Below are 13,448 nucleotides of genomic sequence, written 5' to 3'. Positions count from 1 at the left end.
GAGTGTGTGTGTGTGTGTGTGTGTGAGAGTGAGTCTGAGAGTGTGTGTGTGTGAGTCTGTGAGAGTGTGTGTGTGTGAGAGTGTATGTAAGAGAGCGTGTGTGAGAGCGTGTGTAAGAGTGTTGTGTTGGTCGACAGGAAGTTTGCGGCCTCAGATCATTGGTCTCACTTCACTGGCCATCTGTAGAGAGTGAACGAGACAACGTGTGAATATGACATCACATCCTTCGCGATGACATCACATCACCGATGACGGCCAGTACTCACCGCGAGGGCCGATTTGACGTTCTGCAGCTGGTAGAAAACTCGCCCGCCCTCCTCCGGACAAACGGTCTTGAGCTCGTCACGCGTCATTCCCAGCAGCATGGAGCCGGACACGCCCCCTAAACACCGGACCGTACTGACACACACACACACACACACAGTTCAGATTAACTAACTAGCGGTTCTCAACTGGTTTGGTCATGGAACCCATATTTCCCCATGTTCATTAAGCCACGCCCCACATTTTTAGGTATTTAGTTCTCAAAAATGGTTGAAATGCACATCCTGTTTTTACTTAACACACACCGATCAGGCATAACATTATGACCTAATATTATGTTGGTGTTGGTATTATGCAATATGCAAATGAGGTCAACGAATGAACCATGCCCCTTAATGAGGTCATGTGACAGTGTAGCATACCACTACTGTTTGACATCACACACTCCTCACATTTTACTGAAGCCCTTGTGTTCCAGCCAGACTCGCACCTCCTCCGGACGGGATCTTCTGCTGAGTCCAGGCGCGGACGGCGTTTCCTGCGGGTCATGAGGTGAGGTCATGAGTGTGAGGTCATGAGTGTGAGGTCATGAGTGTGAGGTCATGAGTGTGAGGTCATCAGTGTGAGGTCATGAGGTGAGGTCATGAGTGTGAGGTCATGAGGTGAGGTCATGAGGTGAGGTCATGAGTGTGAGGTCATGAGTGTGAGGTCATGAGGTGAGGTCATGAGTGTGAGGTCATGAGTGTGAGGTCATGAGTGTGTGGTCATCAGTGTGAGGTCATGAGGTGAGGTCATGAGTGTGAGGTCATGAGGGTGAGGTCATGAGGGTGAGGTCATGAGGTCATGAGTGTGAGGTCATGAGGGTGAGGTCATGAGTGTGAGGTCATGAGGGTGAGGTCATGAGGGTGAGGTCATGAGGGTGAGGTCATGAGGGTGAGGTCATGAGGGTGAGGTCATGAGGGTGAGGTCATGAGGGTGAGGTCATGAGGGTGAGGTCATGAGGGTGAGGTCATGAGGGTGAGGTCATGAGGGTGAGGTCATGAGGTGAGGTCATGAGGGTGAGGTCATGAGTGTGAGGTCATGAGTGTGAGGTCATGAGTGTGAGGTCATGAGGTGAGGTCATGAGGGTGAGGTCATGAGGGTGAGGTCATGAGGGTGAGGTCATGAGGGTGAGGTCATGAGTGTGAGGTCATGAGGTGAGGTCATGAGTGTGAGGTCATGAGTGTGAGGTCATGAGTGTGAGGTCATGAGTGTGAGGTCATGAGGGTGAGGTCATGAGGGTGAGGTCATGAGGGTGAGGTCATGAGGTGAGGTCATGAGGGTGAGGTCATGAGTGTGAGGTCATGAGGTGAGGTCATGAGGTGAGGTCATGAGGTGAGGTCATGAGGTGAGGTCATGAGTGTGAGGTCATGAGGTGAGGTCATGAGTGTGAGGTCATGAGTGTGAGGTCATGAGTGTGAGGTCATGAGTGTGAGGTCATGAGGGTGAGGTCATGAGTGTGAGGTCATGAGTGTGAGGTCATGAGTGTGAGGTCATGAGGGTGAGGTCATGAGGGTGAGGTCATGAGGGTGAGGTCATGAGGGTGAGGTCATGAGGGTGAGGTCATGAGGGTGAGGTCATGAGTGTGAGGTCATGAGTGTGAGGTCATGAGGTGAGGTCATGAGTGTGAGGTCATGAGGTGAGGTCATGACTGTGAGGTCATGAGGTGAGGTCATGAGGTGAGGTCATGAGGTGAGGTCATGAGTGTGAGGTCATGAGGTGAGGTCATGAGTGTGAGGTCATGAGTGTGAGGTCATGAGGTGAGGTCATGAGGTGAGGTCATGAGTGTGAGGTCATGAGGTGAGGTCATGAGGTGAGGTCATGAGTGTGAGGTCATGAGGTGAGGTCATGAGGTGAGGTCATGAGGTGAGGTCATGAGGTGAGGTCATGAGGTGAGGTCATGAGGTGAGGTCATGAGGGTGAGGTCATGAGGGTGAGGTCATGAGTGTGAGGTCATGAGGTGAGGTCATGAGGTGAGGTCATGAGGGTGAGGTCATGAGGGTGAGGTCATGAGTGTGAGGTCATGAGGTGAGGTCATGAGTGTGAGGTCATGAGTGTGAGGTCATGAGTGTGAGGTCATGAGGGTGAGGTCATGAGGGTGAGGTCATGAGGGTGAGGTCATGAGGGTGAGGTCATGAGGGTGAGGTCATGAGTGTGAGGTCATGAGTGTGAGGTCATGAGTGTGAGGTCATGAGGTGAGGTCATGACTGTGAGGTCATGAGGTGAGGTCATGAGGTGAGGTCATGAGGTGAGGTCATGAGTGTGAGGTCATGAGGTGAGGTCATGAGGTGAGGTCATGAGTGTGAGGTCATGAGTGTGAGGTCATGAGGTGAGGTCATGAGGGTGAGGTCATGAGGTGAGGTCATGAGTGTGAGGTCATGAGTGTGAGGTCATGAGTGTGAGGTCATGAGGTGAGGTCATGAGTGTGAGGTCATGAGGTGAGGTCATGAGTGTGAGGTCATGAGGGTGAGGTCATGAGGGTGAGGTCATGAGTGTGAGGTCATGAGGTGAGGTCATGAGTGTGAGGTCATGAGTGTGAGGTCATGAGGTGAGGTCATGAGGTGAGGTCATGAGTGTGAGGTCATGAGGTGAGGTCATGAGTGTGAGGTCATGAGGTGAGGTCATGAGGTGAGGTCATGAGTGTGAGGTCATGAGGTGAGGTCATGAGTGTGAGGTCATGAGGTGAGGTCATGAGTGTGAGGTCATGAGGTGAGGTCATGAGGTGAGGTCATGAGTGTGAGGTCATGAGGTGAGGTCATGAGGTGAGGTCATGAGTGTGAGGTCATGAGGTGAGGTCATGAGGTGAGGTCATGAGGTGAGGTCATGAGGGTGAGGTCATGAGTGTGAGGTCATGAGTGTGAGGTCATGAGTGTGAGGTCATGAGGTGAGGTCATGAGTGTAGGTCATGAGGTGAGGTCATGAGGTGAGGTCATGAGTGTGAGGTCATGAGGTGAGGTCATGAGTGTAGGTCATGAGGTGAGGTAATGAGTGTGAGGTCATGAGGTGAGGTCATGAGTGTGAGGTCATGAGGTGAGGTCATGAGTGTGAGGTCATGAGGTGAGGTCATGAGTGTGAGGTCAGATCAACAGGACTAGACGTGTGTTTGTGACGGATATACGCACGGGCTGGGCCTCCTGCTGTGGGAGCTGAAGCATGTTGTTGGGGACGTAACCGACCTGCCCCGTCTGATTCTTCACCTTCCACCACTGCTTAGACATGTCCAACAGCTACAACACACACACACACGCTGGACCTAAGAGGACGTTCTCTCAAAAACAAGTCATTACAGACAGCATGTCAGTTCATAAAACTCCAAATCTCAGGTCACACATGTACACTATATCGCCTAAAGTGTTGGGACGCCTGCCTTCACACACACATGAACTGGAGCCGCCCACCCTCTGCAGCTCTAATGTGGCGTTCACACCGGACGTGATTGACGCAAATTATTCACGCTAATCGTGTGAAGGTGGACGCTTGAACATTTTGAGTTTACTCGCTTCATTCGTGCGCGACATTCACTTCACAACAGACGTGATTCTCTTCATGGGCGGAGCTTCTGCCAGCGGCTCGTCTCAGTGAGAAATGGCTGACATGGGCTGTGTTTACACGTCTTTTTTTGTTAAAATCTACTGTTAATGTGTAACAAAACGTAGTTTTAAGACTTTTTCAGTCGATAATGTAGTAGTTTAAAGCTCAAATGTGTGGTTTATTTATATAAAGGTCGCCTATTTGAACATGTGATGTGGTGTGTGTGTGTGTGTGTGTGTGAGCTCCGGCGGATCAGCGGCGCTCATTAACCCGGTGAGATCAGCCTTTCCTCAGCCAGTTCTTCTGCCGCTGGCTCTGATGTCTCTGTGGCGGCTCCAGATATAATTCGTCTTGTAACGGCCGATCTTTGGTCTCATGGATCTATAATTTGTTCCCTGGCAAATTGTTTAGACTGAAGGCAAAGAGAAGTTTCATTACTTTATATTTTTAGGCTATAACTGTACGTTACAGTTGTAACGTTAGCCGACTAGCGCTGACTTTGTTTGACTGAATTGTTTGCTTTATTTCATGTGTAGCTTATTATACCTTTTACTTATACCTTTGTATTATTGATCAAACATAAACTTGCATTTAACAAAAAGAGACTGGGTTGTGTTTCATGTCATTTAATGTTATCACAGTGATAATCATATTGTCTGAACCAGATATTAATATACAGATTTTCTCCTCATTGTTGTCACTACTAGAGCAAGCTCCTAATTGGTTAACACGGCGCGAATATCCGCCAAAGTTCCGATTTTTCAACTTGAGCGCGTTCAAAACGCTCAATTCGCGTCATTCGTGCTGCCTCAATCGCGCTGCAGAATGCCATTTCGCGTCTCTGCATTGACTTAACGTGTAAATCACTTGCGCGAAACGTGTCCTGTGTGAACGCACCATAACAGCTCCAGCTCTTCTTTCCTCAAGGTTTAGGAGGGTGTTTATGGGGATTCTTCATTTGTGATGTTGGACGAGAAGGCCTGGCTCTCAGTCTCCGCTCTAATTCATCCCAAAGCTGTTCTATCGGGTCGAGGTCAGGACTCAAGTTCCTCCACACCAAACTCGCTCATAATGTCTTTATGGAGACGCTTTGTGCACTGGTCAGTCATACTGGGACAGGAAGGGGCCGTCCCCAAACTGGTCCCACAAAGTTGGGAGCGTGAAATTGTCCAAAATGTCTTGGGAGTTCCTTTCACTGGAACTAAACCCTGAAAAACAACCCCACCCTATAATCCCCCATCCACCAAACTTTACACTTGGCACAATGCAGTCAGGCAAGTCCAGTTCCCCTGGCGACCACCAAACCCAGACTCGTCCATGGGATTGTCAGACAGAGAAGCGTGATTGGTCACTCAGAGAACACGTTTCCACTGCTCTAGAGTCCAGTGGCGGCACATTTTACCCCACGTTTTGGTGATGTAAGGCTTGGATGAGCTGCTCGGCCATGGAAACCCATTCCATGAAGCTCTACACACTGTTCTTGAGCTCATCTGAAGGACACAGAAGTTTGGAGGTCTGGAGCTCTTGACTCTGCAGAAAGTTGGCGACTTCTGTGACCCTCAGCATGCGCTGACCCCGCTCTGTGACCCTCAGCATGCGCTGACCCCGCTCTGTGACCCTCAGCATGCGCTGACCCCGCTCTGTGACCCTCAGCATGCGCTGACCCCGCTCTGTGACCCTCAGCATGCGCTGACCCCGCTCTGTGACCCTCAGCATGCGCTGACCCCGCTCTGTGACCCTCAGCATGTGCTGACCCCGCTCTGTGACCCTCAGCATGCGCTGACCCCGCTCTGTGACCCTCAGCATGCGCTGACCCCGCTCTGTGACCCTCAGCATGCACTGACCCCGCTCTGTGACCCTCAGCATGTGCTGACCCTGCTCTGTGACCCTCAGCATGTGCTGACCCCGCTCTGTGACCCTCAGCATGTGCTGACCCCGCTCTGTGACCCTCAGCATGTGCTGACCCCGCTCTGTGACCCTCAGCATGTGCTGACCCCGCTCTGTGACCCTCAGCATGTGCTGACCCCGCTCTTTGTGGCTGAGTTGCTGTTGTTCCCAATCGCTTCCACTTTGTTATAATCCCACTAACAGTTGAGCGTGGAATATTTAGTATAATATTTGGACTTATTGCACAGGCGTCCACCGATCGGCTTGAGTTCTCTGAGCTCCTGAGAGCGGCCCATTCTCTCACTAATGTGTGTAGAAGCGAACACACACACACACACACACACACACACACACACTCCTGACAGCGGCCCATTCTCTCTCTAATGTGTGTAGAAGCGAACACACACACACACACACACACACACACACACACACTCCTGACAGCGGCCCATTCTCTCACTAATGTGTGTAGAAGCGAACACACACACACACACACACACACACACACTCCTGAGAGCGGCCCATTCTCTCACTAATGTGTGTAGAAGCGAACACACACACACACACACACTCCTGAGAGCGGCCCATTCTCTCTCTAATGTGTGTAGAAGCGAACACACACACACACACACTCCTGAGAGCGGCCCATTCTCTCTCTAATGTGTGTAGAAGCGAACACACACACACACACACACTCCTGAGAGCGGCCCATTCTCTCTCTAATGTGTGTAGAAGCGAACACACACACACACACACACTCCTGAGAGCGGCCCATTCTCTCACTAATGTGTGTAGAAGCGTCTGCAGGCCTAGAGCTGGAGTTACACACCTGTGGCCATGAAGGGGTTGAACACCTGAACTCAGGGATGTGGGGGGGCGGCTCAACACTTTTAGCGATATATTGTGCATGTCTTTGTGCTCACCTGTAGTTCTTCACCTTTACTGATGGTGAGCTCGCGAGCGTTACGTGCTGTAAAATCAAACACCGCTCGCATGTAGCTCACCGGTAACTCCTCCAGGCTGTAAAACACACACCGTTACACACTCACAGTACAGCAGGAGCGCACTATACTGCGATACTGAAGTACATCGGTACCTTAGCTGATCTTCCTGGGGTGGTTTGTTGCCCTACACACAGAAACAGAAGAATAAACTAGTCAAGCATGTGAACGTTCCTCATGTCCTGGAGAGCTCAGTGTGTGTGTGTGTGTGTGTGTGTGTGTACCGTCTGTCGTGTCCCAGATTGCTGTGCTGGTTCTCGGCTGCTGGTGTTCGTCTGCCTCTGCTCTGGGTCTCGAACGGCCGGCGGCTCCCAGCCGTCATCAAACACCGGCGTGAACGTGGGAATATCCTCGTCATCCTCCGGCCACTTGGTGCTTCATCAGACACACAGAAGCATGATGTGACGAGAGCAGTGTGTGTGTGTGTGTGTGTGTGTGTGTGATGGGAGGTGTTTTACCTGGGGATGTTCCAGGCGTCTCCCAGCGACTGCCACAGATGATCCTCCTCCGCTGTGGCCTCCTCGCTGAGGAACAGGATACACTCCGGCTCAAAGAGAGGAACCACGATAGATGGAGGGAGAACCTCATCACAGTGGAACACCATCTACACACACACACACACATACACACACACACACACACACACACACGTTAGCTAAAGAACAATGTGTTCATACACACACACACACACACACACACACACACACACACACAAACGTCTCACCAGCTCCAGTATAGAGAACAGACAGTGGGCCAGTTCAGCAGCGCTGGGGTTCTCAATCCTTCCCTGCAGTTTGCCCTGATCAACAGATTATGAGATATAATTAATATATCATATCATATCATATATAATACTATATTAGATAGATAGTTATATCTAAATATGAACTTAAAATACCCAAAATAACATTCCTCTTAAACTACCTTTATTATATTACACATATTGTATAAGTAAATTATAATTATATAATTTAACTTAATATCTAAAGATTATATATATATATATATAAATATAATAGTATTTTGATGCAATCTCTATAATAAAAATATATTTAAATTGTATACATATTAAAATTCAATTTATAATATATCACAAATATAGTTTGATGTTACATTAAGTTAATTATTTATAAATATAATTTTATATATAACAATATAATATCTAAATGTTATAATTAAATAACATTTAGGTAATAGAAATGTGATTAAATTATATATAAATATTAGAATTTACTAATATAATATTTTATATTATATAATATATAATATAATATTATATATTATATAAAAATGTATTTAATATAGATTATATTCTGATATGATAAATGCATGATATATTCACATTTTTTAAATAAATATCTATCAAATGTTTTAGATTATATTACATATATAAATACTTATATATTTTAATAGTACATAGATATAACCTTTATAATAAAACATTACAATTTATATTAAAATTTAATATGCATCATTATATATATATATATATTTAGATTTTACATTAAATAAATGATAAATAAATATAATTTAATATATAACAATATAATATCTGAGTATTACAATTTAATAATAACATTTAGATATACCTATAGATATAATCTTTATAATATTATAAATCTTCATAATAAATATCTTTACAATAAAAATTAGATTAAATGATATATAATTATAATTTACCAATATAATATTTAGAATATTATATTGATATAATTGTATATTTAATAAGATAATATTTTGATATATCTGTAAAATAAGTTATCTAAATATGATCTTATGTTAAATTACATATATAATATATTAGTGTGTATATATATATATATATATATATATATATATATATATATATATATATATATATATATATATATATATATATATATATATATATATATATATATATATATATATATATATATATATATATATATATATTAGTGTGTATATATATATATTAGTGTGTATATATATATATATATATATATATATATATATATATATATATATATAGTTTAATAATATATTAAATATTGTATATGTAATCATTTAATACATCTAAATATAATTTATAATATATTTTAATAGTATATCGATGTAATTTTTACAATAAAATATATTTAAATGATATAAAAATATATTTCATACATATATAATATTTCTATAAGATAATAAAAACATGATATATAAAAATTTTTTAAATAAATATCTTTATAAAATTTTTTAGATTATTTTAAATATATAAATATTATATGTTACTAATATATTTTAAAAGTATATAGATATAACCTTTATAATAAAATATTAAAATTTATATTAAAATGTAATGTATCAATATATTTAGATATTACATTAAATAAATATAATTTAATATTACAATTGAATAACATTTAGACTTTATACATGTAACATATTTCAATGATATATAAATATGAGTGTTTATTGAATATACAGCAGAAGGAGCAGAAGTGCAGTGTCTCACACACACCAGCAGGTTGAAGGCCATCTTGATTTTGCGCAGACAGACGGTGAACTCTTCATCTGACGGCATCCCCTTCACAGCTTCAGCGTACAGACCACAGGAAACACGTCAGAGGTCATAAACTCTCATCTGATGCAGTCAAGTCAATCGCTTCTCTCACCTTTCTTCTTCTTCTTCTTCTTCTTCTTGTCCATTTTAGGAGCGACGGCCGTGAGTCTGTCGGTGAAGGCCTCGATGTCGTTGATGAGATGATTGAGGATGTCCTGCAGACAGACGGGTCATGAGATCGGTCCTCTACACCTGAGCCAATCACTCTCAAACACTCACCACGTCCCGCTCTCTCTCAGTGTACGGCCTCGGAGGGGGCGTGTCTTCTACACGAGGGGGCGGAGCCGGTCTCTGGGGCGTGTCTTCTGTGTGTGGGGGCGGAGCCACTACCGTTATATAGGCGGAGTTATTTCTGGAGGCGTGTGGAGTTGGGGCGGGACTCTCATCTGGACAGCACAGAGAGAGAAGTACGTACTCTAAAGTATGCAATAATAAACACTGTACTTTTAATACCACATGACAATCACATCCAAAGTGCAAGGGATTGTGGGTAAAGAGCAAGCAAGGACATATGCTGAATTCGCTTACTGTTTCTACCATATAAATACAAGACAAAAATAGTATTAGTATGCTATTCCAAATTCAGCCAAATATTTTATCATATTTTCAACATACTATGATTCTGGACGCACTAATTCTAATCTTTCACACTATTTAGGATGGATAATATGTGAAATGGGATTTGTCCTTTGTTTAATCGATTCACTTCAAATTAACATGAAATCAAAACTTTAAATCAACAATGTAATATTTAGATATAATTTTAAAAATATTTATTTAAATGTAATATCTGAACATATTATATATAAATAATAATATAATATATTGTATTATATATTAAATTAGATCTAGATATTATAATTTTAAAATATATAATATATTTACATTATTATATATAAAATAAATTATATTTAAATAATGTATTTAATATATAAATATCAATAAAAATTTATATCTACATATTATTTAAATATAAACATAATATTTCGATATCATCTTTATAACAAAATGTTATATTAAGAATAAATTAATTACTCTGAATCAACTTACCTGTTTAGACAAATGTCATTTAGGCTTTACTAAATAATATTAGCCAATAATATCACTGATTTCAAGATCCAATCAAATCCTGAGAGATAAAATAAAGTCCCGCCCTACATTATTTCTCATTAAATACCTTTTAACTTAAAAATGCATCATATCACACAACTAGACATGTATATTTTCTGTGTGTCGTGGCAAAACTGGGCACTGGGCAGTTACTAGGGTCTTTTGCGCGATTGCTAGAAAGTCTGTGCGATGTTCTGACGCCGAGATATGGCGCGCTAATGTTGCCATGCAGTTGCTAGGGTGTGGGTGCACAGTTACCATGGTGATACTTATACTAGTTTCAAAACAAAACAGCCAAATCCCCATGTCTCTATACTGTTGTGGCGCTAAGATGTGGCTTATTCGTGCTGCCGTACGGTTGCTAGGCTGTGGCTAGGTACCAGGGGGAAACTAATTGACAGGATGTGTATTTGGATATTTGAAGAATACTTGCCAGTCTGAGTCAAAAGACGCTACCCACTTGTCTCTACGATTTCCTATGGGGAGGTTGCTAGGGTGCTGTAACTGGTTGCTAGGGCATGGCTATGGCATTGTTATGTCACTACTTATTGCCTGCTTGCTGGGTGAGTCAAATGAGCTCATCCCCCAAGTGTCTATGACATTCTCATCACTATTCCGAGCCGGATAAGCCGAGATGTCCCGGGTTCAGATCCCGGACGAGCCCCCATTTGTCTCAGTTTGCGAGCCGGCAAGTCTAGGAGACATTTTTGCTCAGTTTTTCGCCTGCCGGGTGAACATCATACTACATGTTCTCCTCAATGATTTGACACCCCATTCATGGGTCTACAACAAACGTGCGGGACAAGTTAGTTGGCGAAGTTTTGTACGGAAGTAGAAGAAGCATCAAAACTAATTAAAAATACACCGTTCTGCCGTTCTCTCACCATAATCCGGAGCGGACCACTGTTCTGGAGGAGGTCTCTGATGAATCCGCTCGGCTGGAGGCGAGGCTCTTCGGGAGTTTCTCTGCATCCCGTTTCCTACAGCGGCTTTACTGCGGAGTCAAATGACACATGTCCGTCACCACCACATTTGGAGGTCATTAGCGATTGGTTGGACAGGATTTCCTCAGCTAACCTGACGTTACTCCGTCTGTGCTCATCCCTCTTGCTCTGCAGAAGCCGCTCCAGGTCTTTCTTCAGATAATCTGCCTGAACGACAAATTAAATCAGCCGTTTGTCCTCAGAGCTGCCGCCCGGAGAGAGTCGTGAACTCACCCTGAGAGACTCGCTCTGGAACAGGAAGACGCTGACGGCGCCACTGCCTCGGTCCTGGATGGAGACGGTCAGGAGAGATTCATACACACTCTCGTCCAGAACGGCCTTCAGATCCAGAACACAGCTCAGCGGCCACGAGTCCAACACCTCCTGAAACACCAGCAGAAACCCAGTGAGATCGCCTAAACGCCTCAGTGGTTTCTCACATGCTTCCCCTGAGACTCACCTTGGTCTCGATGTCCAAGAGCAGCAGCGCTCCGTCCCGCACCTCCAGGATCACGTCCTGACCCCACACTCGGCCCGTGGCGTCCAGATACTTCAGCCGCTCCAGACAGTCATCCACGTCACACAGCTGCCGCCCGTCCAGCTCACAGGTGAACAGATGCTGCGGAGGAACAGCAACAGAAATTAGAGAACACATAACTCCAGTATTATCTACTCTTCACTGGCTTCCAGTCCAGTATAGAATTGATTTTAAAATGTTATTGATGGTCTTTAAAGCTCCACTTTGTGATATTTTCCCCCATCTAGTGGTGAACTTGTATATGACCATCCAGTGAATATTAGTTTCTCTTCCTCTCAATTCCGATTTCGTTTTAACTCCTACGGTGGCCGATTTAGTCCAAGATTAACATGGCTTCCAGTTCGACCTCGTCCACATTCGTCACGGTGCCATCGAGTGTTAAAACGCCAAAGGCGAAGCTTGAATTTACGGGTATGTCCCTCTTTGGCTAATGTACTTTCAAGACGGAGGAGCAACATGGCGACCCGCATTCGAACCCCTCACCCGTATGTGTTTACAATGGCATATCATAAACTTACGAGAGTACTTTATTACTTGAAAGAAGTAAATATGCATTAATGAGCACATATATTTTTGAAAGAACTAAGTGTTTTTAGCTAAGAATAAACTAAAAAAAGTTACACAGTGTAGCTTTAAAGCTTTTCACAACATCGCCCCAAGTTATATTATCGCCCTCTTAAAGGACCATACTCCAGTCAGGTCTTTGAGATCAGGAGATAAACTTTTACTGGCAGTTCCCCGTTCCTCTAAAAAATCTAGGGGCGACAGAGCTTTCATGGTCATCGCCCCATAACTGTGGAACAGCCTACCTTTGCAGATTCGGCAGGCTTCAACTTTAGAAGGTTTCAAGTCTCAGATAAAAACGTATCTTTTTAATTTAGCGTTTGTTGAGAATAGACCATGTTTAGAGATGGTTTATTGATACATTTATATATTCTATTTCCTTGGATCTATATTTGTCTCGCCCTATGTATTCTATTCTATTCTTTATTTGTTTTAAATTCCTTTGTATGAATTGGTTTGATATTGCTTATGTCTCCTGATATTGTGAAGCACTTTGGGCAATTGGAATTGCAGTAAAATGTGCTATATAAATGAATAAAGTTGAAGTTGAGGGCTGAGTGAGTGAGTGAGCGGTCACATGATCATCATGATGATGATGATGATGATGATCCTCACCTCCACTCGGTGCTGGAACTGATGCATCTGTCTGTTAATGGACTCGGCATACTCCTTCCTCTTATCTACAGAAAACACACAATCATCGTAATAAACACACAATGGCAAATACACAATCGAGGCCAAGGCTCATTGATGGGGAGCGAAGGCTGGCCCGTGTGGTCGATCAAACAGACGAGCTACTGGAGCTCAAACTGCTCCAGAAGTTAATGCTGGTTCTGATAGAAAGGTGTCAGAATGCACAGAGCATCTCAGTTTGTTGTGTATGGGGCGGCACAGCCGCTGACCAGTGCCCATGCTGACCCCTGACCCCGCCCAAAGCACCAACA

General features: G+C 43.6%; 1 protein-coding gene across 1 annotated transcript in view; it reads right to left on the bottom strand.

Moving 5' to 3' along the window:
- Positions 1-150: 150 nt before the first annotated feature.
- The window catches only part of eps8l3a (EPS8 signaling adaptor L3a), a gene marked incomplete at both ends in the record, with an annotated part of 15,770 nt that continues 2,472 nt past the window's right edge, over positions 151-13,448 (bottom strand). The window contains 17 exons of the mRNA XM_079807984.1: positions 151-180; positions 267-399; positions 717-802; positions 3,426-3,530; positions 6,645-6,741; positions 6,818-6,849; positions 6,947-7,097; positions 7,181-7,326; positions 7,447-7,521; positions 9,208-9,281; positions 9,362-9,464; positions 9,529-9,695; positions 11,304-11,413; positions 11,497-11,570; positions 11,637-11,786; positions 11,863-12,021; positions 13,120-13,184. Coding sequence (XP_079664110.1) covers positions 151-180; positions 267-399; positions 717-802; positions 3,426-3,530; positions 6,645-6,741; positions 6,818-6,849; positions 6,947-7,097; positions 7,181-7,326; positions 7,447-7,521; positions 9,208-9,281; positions 9,362-9,464; positions 9,529-9,695; positions 11,304-11,413; positions 11,497-11,570; positions 11,637-11,786; positions 11,863-12,021; positions 13,120-13,184 — 1,757 coding nt within the window. The remainder of the gene's footprint in view (positions 181-266; positions 400-716; positions 803-3,425; positions 3,531-6,644; positions 6,742-6,817; positions 6,850-6,946; positions 7,098-7,180; positions 7,327-7,446; positions 7,522-9,207; positions 9,282-9,361; positions 9,465-9,528; positions 9,696-11,303; positions 11,414-11,496; positions 11,571-11,636; positions 11,787-11,862; positions 12,022-13,119; positions 13,185-13,448) is intronic.

The sequence above is a fragment of the Gobio gobio genome, assembly GCF_949357685.1.
Source record: "Gobio gobio genome assembly, chromosome: 24".
Classification (NCBI taxonomy): Eukaryota; Metazoa; Chordata; class Actinopteri; order Cypriniformes; family Gobionidae; genus Gobio; species Gobio gobio.
The sequence above is the reverse complement of the archived record's forward strand: the minus strand, read 5'-3'. Positions and strand labels throughout refer to the sequence as shown.